At 47.5% G+C, this 22,944-nt stretch overlaps 1 protein-coding gene across 11 annotated transcripts in view; it reads left to right on the plus strand.

Moving 5' to 3' along the window:
- The window catches only part of Dtnb (dystrobrevin beta), a 193,562-nt gene extending 173,228 nt beyond the window's left edge, over positions 1 to 20,334 (plus strand). For 5 of the 11 annotated variants that reach the window (XM_029484418.1, XM_029484419.1, XM_029484420.1 and 2 more), the window contains 5 exons: positions 12,192 to 12,351; positions 13,110 to 13,199; positions 14,134 to 14,174; positions 19,165 to 19,200; positions 20,042 to 20,327. In XM_029484418.1, the coding sequence (XP_029340278.1) occupies positions 12,192 to 12,351; positions 13,110 to 13,199; positions 14,134 to 14,156 (273 nt within the window). In that variant the 3' untranslated portion in view covers positions 14,157 to 14,174; positions 19,165 to 19,200; positions 20,042 to 20,327. Of the gene's footprint in view, positions 1 to 12,191; positions 12,352 to 13,109; positions 13,200 to 14,133; positions 14,175 to 19,164; positions 19,201 to 20,041 lie in introns of all 11 variants that reach the window. The other 6 variants (XM_021178989.2, XM_021178990.2, XM_021178988.2 and 3 more) reach the window with 5 other exon arrangements.
- The last annotated feature ends 2,610 nt before the right edge of the window (positions 20,335 to 22,944 follow it).

Below are 22,944 nucleotides of genomic sequence, written 5' to 3' on the forward strand. Positions count from 1 at the left end.
TGGTTGTGAGCCACCATGTGGTTGCTGGGATTTGAACTCTGGACCTTCGGAAGAGCAGTCGGGTGCTCTTACCCACTGAGCCATCTCACCAGCCCCTAGTCTTATTTCTTATGTGCAGCCTGAGTATTTATTTGGTACTGTCCACTGGACACTTTTCTCTTAGTGAGGTTTCTGACCATTTATCTAAGAATTGGTTTTGAAATCCTACATTGGGGACCCAATGGAGATGAGAAAATAACTTACCCATCTTACATAGGGGTAGCCAACCCAGGAAAAAACAGGAGAATTCTAGTCTTAGAATTATGAACTTTCTTAACTAAGATTTTAAATATCAACTTTCTTTTTGTTCTTTGAGTTTATTGTAAGTCATAGTACGTTGTGCTTCGTTCCAGAAATTCAACATGCTTTCTTCCTTCCACCAAGAAAAATAAACACCTTGCCTTCTACCCTTTTGAGTCCAGAAGTTCGTCTTAGCTTCTATATAACAGTGATTCAGGTAGAGACAAAATCATGATTGAAAGCCAAATGCACACTACTACCCCCTCCCAATAATGTTGATTCACTTAGAGAATCTTGGAATCCTAGAAGACCGCATAGGTCTCCACATTGAGACTGGTTATATATGGGTCCTGAGTTTCCCATCATGGTGTAAAAACAAACAGATGCCATTCTCTGCAGAGGGACCATATGCAGACCTGTTGGGGGCCTTATCCTTCCATCAGATACACAATAGAGAAAAACATATTCTTGGAGCAGAGCAACATCATAGAAAGTCTCAGTACTCTATGGGGTGTCTGGAAACCAGGTTTGACTTTTAAAGGTCATGATGGCCTGTTTTTGTAAATGGGTGCTTGCTGAGGCAGGATGTTCCAGTGCCTCCTTCCCTTGCTTCAGTTCAGCCCAGACGGGATATATCCAGCTGCCTTTGGATGCTGGTCTTTTCTCTCGCTGCTCCCATGTTATGCATGCACTGTGGCTCCCATGCCCAATCCTGACTCCCAGCAGTTGATGAGGTAGTTATTTTCTCATCCTGCGGCAGGGCTGATGCGGTGGAGACAGCCCACCCTCTCTCCACAGTGCCAGCAGCAGCTCAGAATGGTGTGTGATGCTTTTACCTGTTCTCTGAGGGGAGTTCTGGGCCCAATCTTTATCTGCTCCCAGTCTCCATTCAGCTGCAGTTGCAGTGCCTGAATTTCAGACTTATAGCTCCTTTCTCCCTGGATTTTGTTTTTGTTTTTCTGAGAAGGCACCTGACGACCAGCAGCAAAGAGGCCAGTTTGTTTAATTTAAATACACTGCGGCAAAGTGGAGGTAATCGTCCACACAGGCCATCTGCTGCCTGGCAGGTATCCATGAGTCAGGGAAAGAGATGGAGACTGAAATGTCCTCCATCCTGTTGTCATGATAACAGCCTGTCAGGGAGGTGGGGGATGTGGGGAGGGCAGGGCTTGCTCTCCATGTTACACTTTTTACCACAGACCTCTCTGGACTTGGCTACTTGATTATAATATGTACCAAAGAGATATAAAAATCTTACCTGTTCCATATGGAAGAGATGAGAAGGACGTGCTATTTATGGAGTCCCTACTGTGTGCCAGGCACCATACTAGCGATGGCGAAAGACAGCCAACAGCTGTGCCCTGATAGTCCTTACCTAAGACAGTGCCCTTTTCTCTCTGCAGCTGGACCTCTGGCGAGTGTCTGCCTCTGTGTCTGAGCTCCCCTTGCTCTGGGGAGGGACCGCTGTCCTCAGTTCACCTTCTCTGGCAGTCTCTGTACCTGTTTGGCTCCAGTATTTGATTTGTGTTCTAGATAGGGGACTAAGTCATCATCTGCATTCTCCTTTCCTACATTTCTTGTACTTGCTGGGAATGAAATTGATTCTGCTGTACAAAATCACAGTAGTGGCTGAGATTTTGGTTCAATGGTAGAAGGCCTAGATTCCCTCCTACTAAAGGAAATCAGGGGAAATCAAAGTTAGCTTCAGTCATGAGAACGCTTGACTGATTCATGTTCCTTTTGACCTCCGGACTGTGGTAATATGATGCAAACACACCCAGGCTTCTCCTCGACATTCGAGGCCTCCTACTGATTTGTTTATAACCTGGTTGACCACTGTGAGTCTCAGTCTGTACATGCATGAAATGAGGTAGGTCATGAGCCCCCTGAATATAAAAACGTAATTTCCACACACTTTCTGGAGCCTAATGCAAAACTTGCTTGAGTTTTCAATGTTTTTGCTGGTTAGAAAATGAGAACCAGCAGTCTGGACTGCCTCTCAGATTAGAATGTGCCTCTAACTCTACANTCCCAGCAGAAGATCCTGTCTGCATTCAGGGAACCTGGGTTACAGGGCATTTATTGTCTTTGCTTATTAGTTAGACAGGTGATTGGCATGCAGGATGCCAGCCTTAGCTCTGGGTTGTGTCGTAAGTGCTGTGTCAGGAATCGTGGAAGTTCTGCTGTGTGTTGTGGCCAGTGGCCTACCTTCCTTGGAGTCATCCCACTAACTCTTCCACTTTTGCTGGGGATTTTGTTTCACCCTCAGATTCCCCAGCACCCCATACCCACTGTGCTGCTCATTCTAGGCTACTTGCTCTCTAACAGAGAGGCAGGCAGTCCCTGTAGAGAGGGTCTCCCTTGACCATATCCCTGCTGTTGAGACAAGGTGCTAGTATACCATACTGCAGTATCACAACTGTGTTCTTAGTGTCTCCTAGCCTCAGCCTGCAAGTACCCGCAGGGTGAGTGAGATACAGCAGATCAGAGGGATCACTCAGTGTCCCACTGTGCACCACACATCCAGTGTGCATACACATGATCAGAAGGCCTTTTCCTCCGACTGTCATTCCAAAGCTAGTCCTGTACCACGCAGGGCAGCTTGTTCTCTGTGCTTCTCATCAGCTTCACTTCTTCAAGATCTCTGTGTGTAACATCTCTGGTATTGGTTGGATNTGTGAGGAAGGTTAGCTATAAGCAGAACATGTCATCAGCTGACCTTGAGACAGGGATGGCTTCAGAGGTGCATGCTCTTCTCTGACAAGGGTTTCTACTCAAGCCAAGCAAGAGCCACTTGGCAGAGATGCAATGATTTGGTAAAGATCATGGATCATAGCACTTTTTATCTGAAAAATACCTCAAATGTCATCTACTATCCTCCTGTTTATAGATGAGAAAGCTGGACCCTGAAATGGCAACGTGTGTGTGTGGGGAGGGTATGTATGTGTGAAACCAAGTTTCTAACTTCTATTTCCAATCCTTGTCACTGACTCATTCCTATCTCCCTGTGTGCTCACTGGGAGAGCTGGGAGAGCCTCTCAGAAGCTGCAACTTCCCTTCTTCAGGTGTAGAGCTGTGCTGCCAGGTGCTGGCATTCACGGACAGAGAGCAGAGACTGGATATTTGGACAGGCTATTGGACTCAGGGCCCTCAGTTTCTCACATTAGAGAGATATTTTTCTGGTTACTGTTTCTTGCCCTCTTCCCTCTCGTGGGCCTCTTTCTGGGGGCCTTTAGCCTGTTATTGGGGCCTCTGATTCGTCTCCCCCTCCCCCCCAAATCTATCTGCCTGCTTTGTCAACCAAATTCCAACTGTGATTATTCTATTAAAGTAGTTACATCAAAAACAAAAACTAAACCACAGTAAGTTTGGTGCATGGATTATTTATTGTCACATAGCATCATCCCAAATACTGTGGCTTATAAAAACATATCACCAGGTGTGGTAGTATATGCCTCATCCCTCCAGACTGTGTTATACAGACTGTCTCAGAAAAGCAAAAAGGAGAAAAGCGGGAGAGAGGGAAAAATGTCGCTCATTCCACAACTGCTATGGACCAAGAACCCTGCAGAGGCTCTAACAAGGCTACAGCCAAGGTCACCCAGGCTACAGTCACCATCTTCTATAACCTGACCTCAAAAGTGCCCTATGTCCCATTTGTCTGACTCATTACAAGCAAGTCTCTTGCCCAGCCAACATTCCAGAACCAGAGATTATTCTGGGATGTAAGTGGCAGGTCACTTTGGACTGTCTGAGATCTGGCTACTACATTTAGTTAGCTAGTTAGAGAATTTCACAAAAGGATTTTCTAATGATAGATGGATTTATTACTCAGTGGGGATTATTGTCTGCCCTAGCTACTTTCCTATAGAAGGAAGTGTGGGAAACTAAGAAACTGTGCCAAACACGATGGTGTAGTAATGGAATGCAAACAAAACCACATAAGAGCTCCAGGTCTCAGGAAGATGCCCAGCCTTGAGGCTGATGCCTGGGATCCAGCAGGCATGCATGGGTAAGGAGTCACATAGAATAGAGGGGACTTGTGCCCCTGAGAAGAGAAGGCAGTATGTGGCCTGTTGGCAAGGGAGGACACAGTCTTTTCAACACAGAATGCAACATTGCCAGCACACTTGGGTGGTGGTGGTGGTGGTGGTGGTGGTGGTGGTGGTGGTGGTGGTGGTGGTGGTGGATTAGAACTACAGAGTAAGAGTCTCTTAACATCCCTGGACCAATGAATGGCATTCCATACCCAAGACCAGTCCTTCTCAGGCAAGACTGAAGCAAATGCATATCTATGAGCCACACCTGCCCTGGATGTCAGAGTGCTCATACTCTACCCAAACATGGGTTCAGCGGGCCCCTGCCAGCTCTATTCCAACATTTTTTTGTAAAGATTTATTTTTTTCAATTGTATGTATATAAGTTTTTACCTGTTTGTATGTATGTATGTATGTATGTGTACCATGTGCTTGTTGGTACCTGAAGAGGTGGTTTGACCCTCTGGAACTAGAGTTATAGGTGATTGTAAGCCACACGTGGATACTGGAAATTGAACCCCTGTCCTTGGGAAGAGCAGCCAGGAGTCTTAACCACTGAGCTATCTTTCCAACTCCCTGTCCCACCACCATACTTAATATGCAAATACTAAATAGCCAAAATTGATGGATACTGGAATAGAGAGAGTCACTTCTCTTTGGGGATATCACCCCTGAAAAACTATCCATGCTCCAGTAGATAGTTCAACATCCACGATTTTTTTAAAGCATATGAAATTGGAGGGACTGTCAATGGGGTGAGCTTAGGGAAGAATTAGAGGGAAAGGATTGGGGTGGATTTGATCAAAACGCATTATATGCTTTTACGAAATACACAATTTATTTTTAAAAAAATTATTTGTTGGGTCTGGCAAGATGGCTCAATGGTTAAGAGCATTGACTGCTGTTCCAGAGGCCCTGAGTTCAATTCCCAAAAACCACATGGTACCTCACAACCATCTATAATGGGATCTGATGAATTATCTATTTTATGTATGTGAGTACACAGTAGCTGTCTTCAGACACATCAGAAGAGGGCATCAGATCCCATTACAGATGGTTGTGAGCCACTATATGATTGCTGGAAACTGAACTCAAGACCTCTGGAGCAGTCAGTGCTTTTAACTACTGAGCCATCTCTCCAGCCTGATACACTCAATTTAAAAAAGAAAAAATTAGTTGGCTCTAACAGGATTCACTCATAACTGAGAAGACAGAATGCAGTAAGGAATGATAAAATGTTTAATAACTGACAAATAAAAATGAGTATTTCAGGGCCGAGCGTGGTGGCGCACGCCTTTAATCCCAGCACTTGGGAGGCAGAGGCAGGCAGATTTCTGAGTTCGAGGCCAGCATGGTCTACAGAGTGAGTTCCAGGACAGCCAGGGCTATACAGAGAAAGCCTGTCTCAAAACCGCCCTCCCCCAATAAATGAGTATTTCACAAAATAAAAATATTTAGTCATGTCACATTTTATTAATCCAGATTAGTGGACTTTGGGGGTTGTTTCCCCTTGGGGCTATGACATTGTGACCAGGAAACATTTGTTTTAGGTGGGCTTATGTTTTCATGTCTTTCAAGAGTACTCGGAAGTAGAGTTTGCTGGGTTGCATGGCTAGGCTATGTTTGACATCCTGCTCAGCAGCGGTCGGGGTGGGGGTGGGGGGCTCCCCACACCTTTGACAGTCCTTTGAGCTGTAACTGTTTCTGAGCAGAGTGTATTGCGTTGTGTGTGCAGTGCCCCTCTCCCTTGGGACTTGGCATGTGGTTTATCCCATCACTGAGTTAGGAGAGCTCTCTGTATATCCCAGGCACTGTTCTGCTGCAGATACAGCCCATGGGTATCTTTCCTTCAGCCAGCCCCAATTAAATGCTGTCCTTTATTAGGGCTGCCTTGGTCATGTTGCCTCTTCAGAGCAATGAAATCCTAACTGAGGCAGATGTCAGTCCTCCATTCCTTTTTATTGCCTAATAGTATTCCATTATTTGGGTAGCACATTTTATTTAATGTGTTCTTCAGTGTGCCTTCCTCACGCCTCACATCCAACATAAATTCACTATTTTTAATTGTAAAATTCTATGTGGTTTTTTTTAACAATATTCACAGAATTGCACTGTCATTACCTTAAGTTTTAGAAACTTCATCGGTCTCAAAAAGAAGCCTCACACCATTCTTCCCCATCGTGCCTAGCTAACCACTAGTTTATTTTGTCTATGATTTCCTTATTCTGGGAATTTCATATAGGAGGTTTTAGAGCTCATGTTTTGTGAATGGCTTCCTTCACTTAGCAAAATGTTTTCAAAATGTTGTAGGATGTCTTTGGTGGTTTAAATAGGTAGGACCCCCATAGACTCATGTGTTTTAATATGCTCGGCCCATAGGGAGTGTCACTATTAGGAGATGTGGCCTTGTTGGAGGAGGTGTGTCACTTTGGGGGTGGGCTTTGTCTGTGCAGAACTTCCAGCACCTGCTGCAGCCCAGCACCATGTCTGTGTGCAAGCAGCCATGTGTCCCGCCATGACAGTAATGTACTAAATCTCTAAAACTGTAAGCCAGCCCCAATTAAATGCTGTCCTTTATTAGGGCTGCCTTGGTCATGTTGCCTCTTCAGAGCAATGAAATCCTAACTGAGGCAGATGTCAGTCCTCCATTCCTTTTTATTGCCTAATAGTATTCCATTATTTGGGTAGCACATTTTATTTAATGTGTTCATCAGTCCACATTTGAGTTGGTTCGGTCTTTGGCTGTGTTAGTTGATGTTCTGTGAACCTCTGCACACCAGCTTTTGTTCAAACGTGTTTTGTTCTCTTGGGTGGTATGTACCTGAGAGTGGGATTGCCATGCCGTGTGATACTCCGCCTCTTGAGGAGCTGTCAGGCTGTTCTGCAAAGCAGCTGCACCCATCTTACATTCCTGCAGGTGGTGCCTAAGGATCCCAGCTTCTCTACATTCTTGTTGGCACTCGTCGTTATGTCTTTGTAGTGTTCATCCGGACAGGCTTGAGGTGATTGCTCGTTGTACTCTAGGATCTGTTTCATGCCTGTTGGACTCTTTTGTAACTTTAGACAGTTGTATGCTTGATCTTTTGTGCATTCTAAAGTTAGATTGTCCTTTTCTGACTGAGTTGGGAGAGTTCTTTGTGTGTGCTAGGTACAGATGTCATCTTAAGGCTTCTCTCTCTCTCTCTCTCTCTGTCATCCTTTCACTTTCTTTTGTTGTTGTTTATCACTAAATTTTTACTTTATTTTTATCATTTTTATTATTTATTTTTGGTATTGGTTCCCTAGGCAGTTATTAAAACAGGGTTTCATGTATGTAAATGTCTTTTATAGAAGCTCCGTGTACAGCTGAGGCTGGTCTCCAACCCCAGATCCTTCTGCCTCTCCCTCCTAAGTTCTAAGTTTGGCACACCCAATGCCTAGCACCCCCGCCTTTGAGGTAGGGTCATTCTTGCATAGCCCTGGCTGTTCTGGAACTCACTGTGTAGACCATGCTGGCCTCAGACTCAGAGGTCTGCCTGCCTCTGCCTCCCTGCTGTTGTTCCAGTTTTACTTGTTTAGATTGATCCAGTTTTGAATCTATCTGCCCATATGGAGTCTAGTGACTTATTTTGAAGAACAAAGAATGCTTGTTTGGCTTTTTTTTTTTAAGCCAAAAGATGATAATTTACACCTGTTTGCAGAAGAATCCGATCTAACACACACACACACACACACACACACACACACACACTTGTACTGGCTAACTATAGTCATCATTATAAACAAGTAATTTCTTGTGATAAGAACAAAGTCTTCTTTTTTGGATATTTTGTCAAAAGTCTTCCTAAAAAAGCTTTTATCATGGGCTGGGGAGATGGCCTCTTGGTGAGGCACCTGGCACATAAGAATCAGGTCATGGTGGTGTGCACTTGTAATCCAGCACTGGGGATGCAGACGTAAGAACATCTCTGGGGCTTGCTGGCCAAACTAATGAGTGAGCTCCAGGTTCAGTGAGGTGGAGAGCTGGCTCAGCAGTTAGGAGCAGTGGCCATGCTGGATGTGGTGGTACATATACCTGTAGTCCCGGCACTTGAGAAGTAAAGACGAGTGGCTTCAAGATTAGCCTGGTCTACATAATGAATTCTAGGATAGCCAGGGCTACACAGTGAAAGCCTATGTCAAAAAAGAAGGAGGCAGACACCACTGACTGTTTCTGCAGAGGACCTGGGTTCAAATGCAAACACTCATATGGCAGCTCACAGCATCTATACCTCTGGTTCCAGGAGAGCGGACTGATCCTCAGGCACCAGGCAAAGCAGCCATACACATAAAATAAAAATAAATAGTTCTTTAAAAAGATTAGATGGAGAGTGGCTGTAGAAGATATCTAATGCTGATCTCTGGACTCCCATGCCACACAGACAGACTCATTAAAGAAGGAAGTTTTTCTTTTACATATCATGGTTTGTGTGTTAGATCTAAGAAGTCTTTGCATAGGATTTTCTTATGCTTTTTATTATCTTTTTTGAGAAATTGTGCAGTTTTAAGTCTAATACTTGTTATGCTCCATTTTGAGGTGGTTCTTTGTGCGGGAGTTTTTTGAGACAGACTGCCACCTCTATGTAGTCCTGACTGTGCTTGGTCTCACTCTATAGACCAGGATGGCTTCAGACTCACAGAAGCCACCCACTTCTGCCTGTGAATGCTGGGATAAAAGGCATGTGCAAACACTGCCCAGTGGTTTGTATTTTAATGTGATGTGAAATATGATCTAAATTCATATTTATTGATATCATTCATCACTCTCCAGAATATGCTAAGTGATAAAAGTAAATTTAATAGTAATTATTGTAGTTCAATACCATTCATACAGAACTTAAAGGCATGAAAATGTTCTATATTATTCATAGTTTTATATATGTACACATAGTTTGTTGTTTTGGGGTTTTTTGGGGGGGCTGGGGGTTTTTTGTTTTTTGTTTTTCAAGACAGGGATTCTCTGTATAGCCCTGGCTGTCCTGGAACTCACTTTGTAGACCAGGCTGGCCTCGAACTCAGAAATCTGCCTGCCTCTGCCTCCCAAGTGCTGGGATTAAAGGCGTGCGCCAACACACCCGGCTGTACACATAGTTTTTAAAATTTGTATCAATTCAAAAAACAAAAACAACAAAACAAAAACAAACAAACAAAATATCTACACCAAAATCCCTGGTAAGAAAAACTGAAGTTTCCAAAGAGAAAAGCTAAAGGCATTGAGCCTGTGAAGATCTGTTGGTAAAGGAGTCTTCAAGTTTATCTGCACTGTTTTTAGATTAAAATAAATTATACATAATTATTCATTTGGGGCGGCTTTATGTTGTTGTACTTGGTTATTGTCTGAGCTTTTACATTTCTTAAATTAAAACACACAGAGAAGCTAGGCAGTAGTGGCGCACGCCTTTAATCCCAGCACTTGGGAGGCAGGGGCAGAGGCAGGAGGATTTCTGAGTTCAAGGACACCCTGGTCTACAGAGTGAGCTCCAGGACAGCCAGGGCTACACAGAGAAAACCTGTCTCAAAAAAACCAAAACACACACACACACAGAGCTGGTATTATAATATGCCTGTAATCCCAGGATTTGGGAGGTAGAAGCAGGAAGAGCAGGAGTCCAAGCTGTCCTCAAGTTCAAGACTACATAAAACTCTATTTAAAAATAAATACACACACACACAAAGGTCAAACAAGAATCACAGAGAGCAGGCTGGAGGATGGCTCAGTGGTTAAGAGCACTGACTGTTCTTCCGAAGGTCTGGAGTTCAAATCCCAGCAAACAAACAGGGGCTCACAACCATCCCTAATAAGATATGATGCCCTCTTCTGGGGTGTCTGACAACAGCTACAGTGTACTTACATGTAATAAATAAATCTTTAAAAAAAAGAAGAATCACAGAGAGCAGGGCGGAGTGGTTGCTCCTGACATCCCCGCATGTGACTGCCACAAGAGGATCTCTAGGTTGAGGCCACATCTCAGAAAACAAGCCTAGAGAATAGGAACCCTAGAGGACAAAATATTCCATTCAGCACCCACACAGCTGCAGCAGTGAGAGGAGCCATTGTGCATCCCTCCAGGCAGCCTGCTGGGGTGCATTCTCTGTGTATGTGGTGTTCCTGAACTAGCTCCCTCCCTGAGGGTTTCACAGGAACTCATTCTCACAGTCACTTCCATTCTCCCAGTTTTGCTCCCACAACATCCTCCAATATGGCACCCCTCTCCCCCGGCTCGGGTATCTGCCTCTGATTGGTTTAATTCTTCCGGCAGTCACACCCCATTGTTCCAAGTCTTTCTTATAGCTCCTCTTAGAGGATCAGTCCTGTCAAAATGAAGTTGAATATCTCCTTCCTGGTCACTGGCTGTCAGAAACTTGTTGAAGTGGACAATGAATGCAAGCCTCTAAGTAGCCACTGATACTCTGGGTGGAGGGGCTATGCAGGATGAACCTGCAGGTGGGAACAACAGACAAGGTTTTCCCACAAAGCAAGGTATGTTGGCCCTTAGCAGCGAGCTCCTGCTGTTAAGTAAGGGGTGTTCTTGTTATAGACCAGGATGACTGGAAAGAGGAAGTGCAAATCTATACAGAGTGCATTGTGGGTGAACCCAAAAGTGTTTCAGTTTCTCTAAACAGTCTGATTTCCTCCATGTCAGAAAGCCCCTGACAAAGAATGTAAGAAGCCCAGGACCAAACACCAAAGATTTAGTGTCTTCTTACTCTATGTGTCCTGCAACATAAATACTAATGTGTTGATCTGAAGAAACAATATGCTAAGCAAAACAAGGAGGAGGCTGCAGGACATGCTAAACTTTTGGCCAAGAGCATGAAGGTAGCCAAAACATAACACCAGGAACAGGTCGCCAAGAGCTACAGGCCATCTCCACCAAGAGCTTTACTTACAAGTCTGACTCCAATCAAAAACAAATCTTTAAGAATAGTGAATAGCCAGGAGGTGGTAGCTCATGCCTTTAATCCCAGCATTCAAGAGACAGACAGGTAGATCTCTACAAGTTTGATTAAAGCCAGCCTGGCCTGCATAGACAGTCAGGGCTATGTAGAGAGATTCTGTTTAAGCAACTAAGTAAATAAATAAATATTAATGAATAAGTTATTGAACCTTAGGGAAAGAGCAAACAACCTATGGTAGGCCTCCCTGAGGAAAGCTCCCCCTCTAATGAGCAGATGTCCACTCTCACCTACTCTCATGGCTACCCAAACCAAACAGACCTCCCGAGGGCACAGCAAGTGCAATGTAGCCATTTTGCTGAGCAGACCCTGCAGAAGCATCCCCGGCTGTCCTCAGGAGCACAGCTGCCTGGATGGGATCTTGGGTGTGAGGAGAGCTGCCCTCAGAGTGCAGGGCTGTGCTGCCTCCCACACACTCTTAAGACATCTGTCCACGTGATCTTGCTGTTTTCATCTATTAAAGTTATATTAAAAGACGGCCACTCTCTACCCACAGGGTCTTAGGGAATTGGATAAGTGTGGGTACAGAATGTTGACATACAAGCATGAGGATGTTGGTGGGGTGTCTTACCCCTCATAGAACCTTCGACCAGCATGTCCACTACATGGCCTCTGCCCCTCTTCCTGAACCTTCTCTGCCTGGTCTTTACTTTTGTTTTTCTGAGACAGGTTCTCACCCTGTGGCTTTGAACTTACTGTGTAGCCCAGGCTGGCTCCTAAGTCTCAGACTGCTTTTACAGCACTCTTCCTCCTCCCCTGCCTCCTCCCCTCTCTTTCTTCCCTTCCTTGGCAGACTCCTGGCTCTTTTTCTTTTTAAGCATGTCCCTGGGAAGTGCTTTCCCCTTTTCTTGGAGAGATTAGACCCCCAAGGTGATGTGTTTTTCTCTCTGATCCTCCCAGGCTCAAGCCACAGGGTCACCACACACATCACCCACCCATGGAGGTGGCCGCCCTATGCCCATGCCTGTGCGTTCTACATCTGCTGGCTCCACCCCGACCCATGGCCCGCAGGATTCACTGAGTGGAGTTGGGGGAGACGTCCAGGAGGCCTTTGCACAAGGTGAGTCTCCAGGAGAGCTGGAGAGCTGAGGGGCAGAAAGCACATACCGGCTCCCTGCCAGGATTTCTCCAGCTACTTTCCTTTTGTGCTCTTGGCTTTGGATGATCAGATAGTGTGCCTCCGTAATCAGATTTACAGTATAAATAAGTTATGTGCTGGCTCCTTCCCGGGATGGGCTGGTCTTCCGTGGGAGGTCCCAGGCACATGTGTGACGATGGCTGTTCTCCTGGGCTCTGAGCTCTGGACTGAAAGAGCTGCCTGGCCCTTTGGGCTTTGCCTTCTCCGAGAAGGTGGATGGAATGAACTCAGGTGACACGGTTTCCCTGTAAGGTCCTTAGAACACACAAGGACAGAAGAGTGGTTATCTCCATAGGACCTAGCCAAAGGTCAGTAAGCATGCACTTGCCACAGCCAACTGAGGAACCAGGGACCTGAAATCTTCAATAATGGACGGTGGAGTTGTGAGAGAAGGGAGTGGAGACAAGGAAGGGGAGGCAGTGATGGGTGTTGCAGAGTTAAACCCCTCACCCCAAGACTGAGGAACACCCTGGGCAAAACTCATCTGAAACCCCTGCTCTCTACTGTGGCGCCCACAAAGCAGGAGCTCCACACTCCCAGTAGAGAAAATGGAGTGTGACCTGTGGGCTCCCGGTGTGCTGAGAGCCTGCAAAGCCACTGCATTCACCCCTGGTGTCTCTCACTGGCTGGGGCATCCCCACGGTCACTCACCTGCAATGCCGTCTGCTCTGATTCCTCAGGTACGAGGAGAAACCTCCGCAATGACCTGCTGGTGGCTGCTGACTCCATCACCAACACCATGTCCTCCCTGGTGAAGGAGCTCCATTCAGGTGAAACCCAAGGCTTTCTGCCTGTCTCCTCCTCCTCTTTGTACTCCTGCCCCTGCCCTGTCCCACCACCCTGCACACAGCCCTTCTTCCCACTCACTTTCCCTTCTAGGAATACAGGGGATCTTCACCCAGTGCCTCCCTCCCACATGATCACAGTTTATATTAAGAACAGTCTGGTGGAGCAGATACAGTTGCAGCTTGAAGGAAACCCTGCTCTTCAGTGCAGCCAGACATCTTCTTACTTCCTCATCTCTGCCTACTCTTTCCCTAGGCTGGCCGTCACTTCATTCTGAAACTATCCTGGATGTGGCAGCAGTCAGCACCAAGCCACCTGTCTCTATTCCAGCCACCCTTTGACTTTCCTGTTTGATTCTGTTTGAAACTCTGCCTTCTCCTTTTGTCCATGAGCAGGCTCTGATCTCACCTGAAGATCCAGCTGCAGCTCCCTCTGTTCTTCACGTTGGGTCCTATCTGACTTCTTTTTCTGTCTCTCCATGACTCAGCCACTATCATGGCTTCCTGGAGTTCTCTGCTTCACAGCCTTTCTCCCCTTATATGAAACCCAGGAAAGAAAGAGGATAAAAGACCACCATACTTCCAAGTACCCCCAGGCTCCATCAGTGATAGAGCCACTCAATGCTTAGGAACCATTTTTTCAGCCATGGCATTCCTATGAGGGTGACCGGCCTGAGTGCTGTGTGCAGCATTCACACCAAGGACCCACCCCTGACCTTTATTACCTAATGCAGTGCTTGTGAGTACTCTGCAGTGGCTTAGCAGGGCTGTCAAGTAAACGCACATAGCAGCATTCCCGTGGATCATGCAGATACTCCCATGGAAGGCACATCAGGGCATTTTTCAGCAGAGGGAAGCCTCCCATTCAGAACTGCTGTTACTGCCACACTTACCCTCAAGTCCATCTGTTTTCCTGCAGGAGAGGTTGCTCATGTGTCCTGATTGGCTTTCCCAGCTAAGGTCAGTTGCCCATTCTGCCACAGGAGACAATGCCCTTACCCTGTCTCATCCCATCTCTCATGCCCACACTGAAGCCGAACCCTCATGTGTGTGTTTGTGTGTGTCTATGTGCGTGTGCACATGTGCATGTGAGAACAGTTGTGCTTATGGCCACTTGTTATGGTTTATGCAAAACAAGTGGCTCACAAGTGCCATACTCAAGAATGAGAATGTAATGTGATTGGCAGAGACTAAATTAGGGAGGCTTATGAATTCAAAGCCCACCTGAGCTACGTAGTGGGGGTAGGGGGCAAGTATACTGTGTGTCATTTCGAAAGTTTATTAGCGATCCTATCACCTACCCCCCTTATTTTAGAAAGGTGGTAAATAACTTTTCAAAAAAAGTAATTTGTTTGAGATCACACAGAGTCCAGAGGCAAAACTAGTTCTAGAGCTTAGATGTAGAAAAACAAGAAGCCAGGGCTCTGGTCCCACCCAGGACAGACACAGGCAGGTTCTGGGAGGCCCCAAGCGCAGAAGCCTATAGGGTGATAAATAGGAGATAAACCTATGCTTCAGTGGAAGGGAGAGCCCTGCGCAATAGAGCATGTGTTGACCACTTCCTCGGAGGTGGCTACAGAAGCTTTGCTGGGATAGCAGTGAGTATCCAGGCTGGCTTCTCACACACTTCTGGCAGCATGCACAGACACACATCTATAGCTTGTCTTTCTCACCTTTCAAAAATATTTTTAAGTAATTGAATCCTAGATTTCACAAGGGTCTTAAGGATATTTAATTGAACTTTCTGTTAATATAAAAGCCTCCAGTTTGAATATTTCCAGGGGGCTCAGTCATAGCCAGCTCTAATCACTGGAGATCTCTCCCTAATTAGGGAGCTAAAATCTCCCTTTCTGCCCTAAATCCATCTTCCTCTACAGCCCACCTTCCCAGTATTTGATGGGAGATAACATAGTCACTCCCAAGTTTTCTCATTTTTAGGAGATTCTACCCAATCCCTTTAACACCTCAAATATGACATGGGTGTCCTGTTTGGCCATACCTTGTGAGATGTGGCCTGGTTTCCAGGATCTCGATGCAGAGGGAGCACGCAGCTCCACCTCAGAGCCCATGTGAATCTGGGTTTGCATCCAGTATACACTTCTACAATTCTTTTCTTGAACTGGAACGCAAAACATGAGTATTAGTAGATAGCACCCAACCCTGACCGTCAGATCTGTCATCTGCCCTCTGCTTCACGGCTGTGCAAAGTTCCAATCAGACAGTGCCAGAGTGTGGAGCTGTTGGGCATGGACAGGGACATCATATACCCTGAGGCTGCCTACTGCCTTAGGTCTCTGCCTCAGGCCTCCCACAGTGCCACACTCACCTGCCTCCCACCCACCGTGGTGCTGGACCAAAGGGTCACTGGCCTCCTTGGACTTGTTTCCACAGCAGAGAAAGGTACAGAGAAAGAAGAGAAGATGCAAGATGAGAAAGACAGAGGTAAAGGCAAGTCCCTTAGTTTGGGAACCCAAGCTTTCGAGCAGTAGATGCTAAGTTCCTTCCCCTTTGTTTCTGACCTCTGTCCTACCACACCCTTCCCAAGTCTCAGTACCCCCACAGTTCCTCCTGCCTGTTCTCCCAACTGACTCTGAGGTGTGCCCATGGGTAGTAATGTCAGGTGATTTACTCATACTCTGGGATACAAACAAGTCACAGAATATCTCCTGCCATCCTCAGGGGTCGATGGTCTATATGACTGTGATATGCAGAAGAAATGGGGGAGAAAACAAAGCAGGAAGATGTGATCATAAAGAATTGACTGTTGTGGGGTTGTGGAGGCAGCTCAGTGGGTGGATGCTCCTCGCCTAGCCCAGGGTAAACCCTAGCACCACATAAACCACACGAGGAGCAGTGGCACGCACCATACCTGCAGTCCCAGCGCTTGGCAGGTGAAGGGTCAGAAAGTCAGAGACTTAGTTTTACTGCTGTGAGCAGACGCCATGACCAAGGCAACTCTTATAAGAATAACATTTAACTGGGGCTGGCTATCAGGCTCAGAGGTTTAGTCCATTATCATCAAGACAAGAGCATGGCAGTATTCAGGCAGGCATGGTGCAGGAGAAGCTGAGAGTTCTACATCTTCATCTGAAGGCTGCTAGTGGAAGACCGACTTCCAGGAAGCTACGGTGAGGGTTTTTTGTGGTTTTTTGTTTGTTTGTTTTTTGTTTTTCGAGACAGGGTTTCTCTGTGTAGCCCTGGCTGTCGTAGACTCACTTTGTAGACCAGGCTGGCCTCGAATTCCGAAATCTGCCTGCCTCTGCCTCCCAAGTACTGGAATTAAAGGTGTGCGCCACGACTGCCTGGCTTAGGGTGAGGGTCTTAAGCCCACACCCACTTACTCCTACAAGGCCACACCTCTAATGCCACTTCCTGGGCCAAGCATATACAAACCATCACAGTCAGGTTCATCCTCTGCTGCAAAATGAGCTTGAAGCCAGTGTGGGCTACCTGAAACTTTGCCTCAAGAGCTAAAACAAAAAACCACCATTAAATGTATAATATAATACTAAGAGTTTCTGAAAAGGAAGAGACTTGTAGGTTGGAATAGATAAGAAGAATAAAACCAAGAAAGAAAGGTGTTGGCAAAGGGCAGTAATGCCTTCCTCATCTTGCTATGCAAGAAACTATTCATGTACTTGTTATGTGGGAAGAGAGCTGCACTAAGTGGTTTCATGGAACATCCCATGTAATCTGTAACACTGAGACACGCAGTTGCTAATATTGGCATTTTAGTAAAAGGGAAAGAGTTTCTAGGGGAGTCTGCTCATGTAGCCTCTGAGTGCGCTTGAAGTGGGTCTTCCTGACTCCAGGCTTCATGCTCCTGACTTCCACCTGTCAGTGGGATATTAAACAGATAATGAGATCCTCTTGAGGTACCTGAGAGTCTCAAGTTATGTCTACCATATATCAAGACGTTGTTTCTGGATTCCTCCAGAACATAAACTCCCTGAGGCTGAGATTTTGGCCAGTGTTGTTGGTGATATATTCCCAGCTTCTGGAACGGTGCCTGTCTTCTAGGAATGACAGTGAATAAACCTGTTTCAGGCTGTGAACAGGGTGACATGATAGCGTGAAGGAAGGAAGCAGGGAGGGCGAGAAGAGAGCAGGGCTGGTCCTAGCTACTTTCTAGACCTGCAGAAGATCTGTACCATGGCCATCTTCACCGCTCCAGACAGGAAGGATTCCAGACAAGGTTCTGAGGCTTATTAACTGGACAGGTTAATAAGTGGCCGAGCCTGGATTCACCCCAGTAGTCTCCAGCTCCAAGCTCTATGCTTTAATCTAAAGAGAACAGCTAGTTTAAGAGAAGTGGAAAAGCCGCAGTGCGAAGCAGAAGGCAGTCAGGAGAGACGGTGGGAACCCCTCAGTACAGTGGCTTTACAGTGCTGTCTATTCCTCAGGGATGGGATGGATGAGAGAGGCCTGGGAGAACTGGACTACTGGGCACAAGTGCGGGGGAGGTGGGGGGTGGGATGGCTGGCCTGACCACACTTCAGACTGTTAGAAGAGAAGAGCCAATCAGAGACCCAGATCCAGATAAGATGGGCTGTGGGGCAGGAGGAACACACATGCCCACTCATAAACGCCCAACCCAAGTGTGTGCCCAGACCCCAACCAAACGCTAGCATTGCTGTGGAACATTTTTAACTAAAGACATAGCAACTGCTGCCTTGGCCTCCCTTCCTATGGACCTCCCTGCTCTAGGCTCCTCCTTAGCCTCCCTCTACTTCCCCAAAGCAAGCCTAGACCCCTGCTGCTGCCGCTTCACTATTGCTTTGGCGTGGACTCCAGCCCTTAGTCTGCTCGTGGGAGCTGACTCAGGGCCCTCTATCTCTGTCCCTGGCTGACCCTGTCAGAACTTTACTGTGATGCTTGTTCTTAGCCTCTCCTCACCGCTCTAAGTGCACGTGTCTGGGTCTGTATGTCTGTGTGAAGGCTTTCTGTGAGGATGCCTGAGCTTTATGGCCTTTAGGTGCCATCTCTAAGAGCAGGAGGGGAAGAGTTGAGGCACAAGATGAACAGTTTGTTTTGTTTTCGTCTCGACATTATGCGGGTCCTCGCAGATACGGCAGAGACATTTAAGATCAGTAACCACGGATTTTACAGAAAACGATTTATTTTCTTTGGAGTGAGTTCAGTTTCATGTGACATAAGCACAGCCCAGTCATCTTCCTGCCCGGCACACATGGTCTGTTCAGCACACAAGTCACAAGTACCAAAGGGGTGCTTTTGAAGAACTCTGACCAAAGCAATATCCCCGCCATATTCACCCCTAGCTTTCACCTCTGTCTGTTCTACGCTGGCTGTCTAAATCCCAGGGAAGGATGCTGCTATACTGTGGCACCCTTCCTACTGAGCATCCCTCAGGCCAAGTATAAGAAAATCACAGAATGAGGCATATGCTATTGCCTCCTCTGGTTGTCCCAGAACTTCCATATATATCTGAATCACAGAGCCTGAGTTCTTCAGAATGCCCCCTAGCAATCCGGTTTATACACTGAGGCACCCTGGTGCATATCTGGCCAGCAGTGGTCCTGAGGAGACTCATGGCCTCTAGAACATCTCTCTGTGGACAGACATGAACTTGGAACATCCAAGGGGAGCTGGATAGCAGTGCTGTTCCAAAACATAGAGAAGCAAAGTCCACATCAACTGTTCCCACCTTTTTTTCCTTTCCTAACCATGCAGGCTCTGATCCCGCTGTAGCTGCTCCCCAGAGTTAGGCTCTGCTTCCATTCATTGATTGTTCTCTTCACAATACTCCATGAGGTGTGAGTTGTAGGCAATCTACCTCTACCCCATCATCCCTGGCAGGAAAGCTCAACAGAAGGGCAGATGTGAGTCTAGCCCCTGGGCTGAGTGGGTCAGGAAAACCCCTTAGAGAAGTCCAGAGGGCTGAGGAGAAGCCCGAGTGTGATCTGTGTTGTTTCTGCCTCTGCTGCTGCAGGTTAGCCCCAGAGCGGCCAGGACACAGGAAGCTCAGGTGAGTCACGTGTCCTCCCCTTCCTCTACCCTTCCTCCCATCACAGATCCCAAGCCAGAGCAAGCCTTACTTATAGTTAGGATGTTCTTGAAAGAACCCAGCTGCACCTTTTCCTCTGATCCCCACAGTAGCCACCACTGGACCTGAACTTTCTCAGACAGCCTTCTAAGTCCTGTCTTCTCAGAGCTGCCTCTGGGCTGACTAGTCCCCACCCTCCCTGCAAGGTCAGCCCGTACACACGAGGTTTGCAGAGCTGGCTGCAGATGCGCAGCACCCGGGTGCTGCTGCTCAGTATGTGCAGACCAGGCCCTTCCTGTGGCCATCACAGGCTGCTATGCACTGTGGTGAGGTCAGGGACTGACTGAAGGCCTTCAGCAGCCTACCCGGTCCCCTTTGTCCCTAGGTCCAGAGAGACAGCATGGGAGTCCCTTGGTGCACACAAGGAAGCCTAAGCCCACACTCAAGAACCTGCTGCCAAGGCTTGAGTCAGCTGGTGTCTCTGCCTCTGACCCATGGCAGGACCCATGAGAAGCCAGCAGTCAGGCAGATGAAAAGGGCCGCACACTGTAGCCTGCCGTCGGCTGGCCTTCCTCCCTTTCCAAACCTGCCACTGTGAACCCAGTTTTTTATTCAGTCGGAGTACACAAGCAGTGACCTCAGAAGACACTCTCGCCACACCCCAACCCTGTCCCTCTGAAAGAGAAGACATCTGCACGCACAACTGAAGAGCCAGAGAGACCAAACACACACACACACCCATTCAGGTGTGCTGGTTCACAGCTGTTGGCAGCTTTGTCCTGAGCCCCCAGTGTGCTTGTGACTAACAGTCTGTCTTGTACAGGCGCAGAGGCGGAGGAGCAAGCTGGCACGGAGAAGACAAGGGACGGTCTTCCCCCCAGAGGCACATTCCTGTCCGTCTTTCTGCTGCACACCTGGACCAAGCTTGCAGGCTGCCAGACTCACTCAACCTCCAGAGAGAGGAGCCAAGCCTATGGGAAGTGGGGAGGGACTGCCTGAGGCCGCAGCTGGTGGGCCTCCTGCATGTACTAGCATCCGCATTCCTCCCTCAGGGCATGGTCTCATCTCTGCATCAGGAATTTACCAGGAGATGGAAAAGAACAGAAAAAGCGCTGAGCCTGTGTGTGTTCCTTCCGGCACCTGGCCAGCATGGAGGGCTCTCCCTAGTCCTAGTATGCGCACATGCAGTTCTTTCCTGCCTTCGACCTTTAACAACATTTTCTGTCTATGCAAAGAAAGCTGCAGGCCTCATTCAGTTCTGCAGACATTTACACCCCTGCCTCAGTGCTAAAAATAGCGCCCCCCCCCCTTCCTCTTTGACCTGGTGAGGAGGCTTCCGCCTGCACAGTGCTGTGAGGCCCTGTTGCTGTGTAGCCAGGAGGAAGGCGGAGAACTTTGTGGGCCAGTCAGTGGGGAAGCAGCCCTGTGTGCCAAGCTGGGACTGGCAGCCAGGGGGCGCACTGCCTGGGTGCTGCTCATGCATCCTCTCCTGGGGTCCTGTGGAACATGTGATCACCAAGTCCCATTCACATTGATTTTCCTTTTTTTTTTTTTTTTTTTCTTGCTCCCTTAGCTCCAGGATGTTATTTTTAGTAGAAGAGCTACTATAAATATTTATAAAGGGCAGTGACTAGAATGATGTGAGAGGGCCCACAGCTGGCACTGCAGCATTCCTTACCCACCTCTGCAGACCCCTCCCTAATTCTGAGGTGTGTGCAGAGCCATGGGTTAGGTCCCATGAGAGGCTCCTAAAGGAGCAGTGAAGGGAGAAGGAGGAATGGATACTGTTGCAGTCCGGCCCCATCTGTCTCTCTGCCTTCACTCCCATTTCTAGCTGGAGTAACTCAAGGCCGGGAGAAGGGACAGGAACCTTGCTGAGCCAAGGCCCTCAGTGTCCTGGGCACTTAGAATGAAGGGCAGGTGCACCAAGGATCACTGCCACTGTGAGGGCAAAAAGAAAAATAGGAGTTGAGTACTAGCCTCTGCCCAGCTGTTGGAAAAACACTTGGTTAGCAGGCAAAGTTAAGGACTTGGAAGGCCAGCAGGGGTTTAAGACTGCCCACTCAGGGAAAGGAGATTCAGGCTTATGGATGGCCAGAGGGGCAAAGATGAACGAGTCCATGTAGGGTTCTGGGGATACACTACACACCCCAGTGGTGAAATGCACCCCGTGAGGGTAAGACGGCCTCACAGACATGTGGGCTGTTCTTTCCCCATCCTCAATTCTCACGCTCTGTGAGACTCAAGGCCGACTCCTACCTCCTGGCTCCTCACATGAGCTTGTTTCCTCCAAAGCAGCAAGAGACAGAACAGTGGGAGTACCCAGGGCCACAGGGCCAAACTGTGCTCTCTGCGCATCTCTGGGGGGAGTGATGTTCACCTCACCCCTGACCAGATGGCCAAGGAGAGGGCTGCACTCATTCCTCTGATGCCAGCATTAGAGACATGATGTCACCTTTGTTAACATCAATTCTTGATTCCTTTTAGAGCTAGAATACCCATTATTATATAAAGGCCCCTTACATTTGTTATCTGCTTTCTAAGTTCTGTACCAGGATCTTGTCTCTATGACCTGGAACACATAAGGCCACTTTATGGTGGGCACTTTCTTGTTAATTTTTCCATAGCAATTTAGGAGCCTAATATAATTTAGACTGATGTGTGGAAGGCATGCACTGGCAGATGCCCTGGCTGGAGAGTTGAACTGCTTGACAGCACCGTGGTCTGAATTGCTGCTTTCTGTGACAGGGAAGAACCAGATGCTCCCTGGGCCATCTTCTGTATGTGCTGAGGGAAGCTTGAGATCCTAGCTGACCCAGAACTTGAAATCTTCCTGCCTCTGTCTTGAATGGTCATAGACCAGATATGTGAGATTCCAGACATGTGCCACCAACCTGGCCATCCTGGGAAGCCACTGCCCTCCTAGCTTTGATGCATGTGCACAGCCATTCTGAACTGTTCTTACCTGGCACTCTGAATTTACTGGTTGGCTGGTTTCCTGCATTGCTGGCTCCCTGTTCCCGATGCCCACCAGCATTAGAAAGGCACAGTTGCTATGGCAATACCAAGTCATCTGAATTCCTGCAGCAGTGTCTGGAAGAGAAGGGCTCATGCAGAGCTGGGTGGTGGGCCTCAAGCCTGGCCTCAGCTAATGTACTCTTCAGGGGTCAAGTGTTTGGTTACAGCTGGAGTGTGGGAGGTGGGCGGTCTACCTGCCTCTGGAAGACCCTACCCTCACAGACTTCCAGAATTGGAGGACTCCCAGCAAGGGTTCTCAGGCAACACCCTATTCCATCCAGCAGTCCTCAAACTGAGCATGCATCTGAGTCTGCTGCAAGCTTGTTAATGCCCCCAGAGTGTTTGAGCAGCCACTCTGGGCTGGAGCCAGCGCTTTGCAGTGGAGTCCCAGGACATCTTAGTACTCAGCCTGGAGCCTATATTGTCAAAACCACTTTGAGCTTCTAAGAAGAGGAAACGAATCCCACCCATGCAGGGAACAATTTTTTTAGTCAGGTAGAAAAGTCTGTTGTCTGTCCTAGAAGAGGAAGAGGTAGAGGGAACCTCAAAAATCCTATTGTTTCCCTGGGGTCTGGAAAAAGGTTACGTGTACTGGGTCTGGTGACCCCTATACTTCATTTGTCTTTCTTCCTTTCTTTAGACTTATTTTTAATTCATTCTCTCTCTCTCTCTCTCTCTCTCTCTCTCTCTCTCTCTCTCTCTCTCTCT

The sequence above is a fragment of the Mus caroli genome, chromosome 12, assembly GCF_900094665.2.
Source record: "Mus caroli chromosome 12, CAROLI_EIJ_v1.1, whole genome shotgun sequence".
NCBI classification, from domain to species: Eukaryota; Metazoa; Chordata; class Mammalia; order Rodentia; family Muridae; genus Mus; species Mus caroli.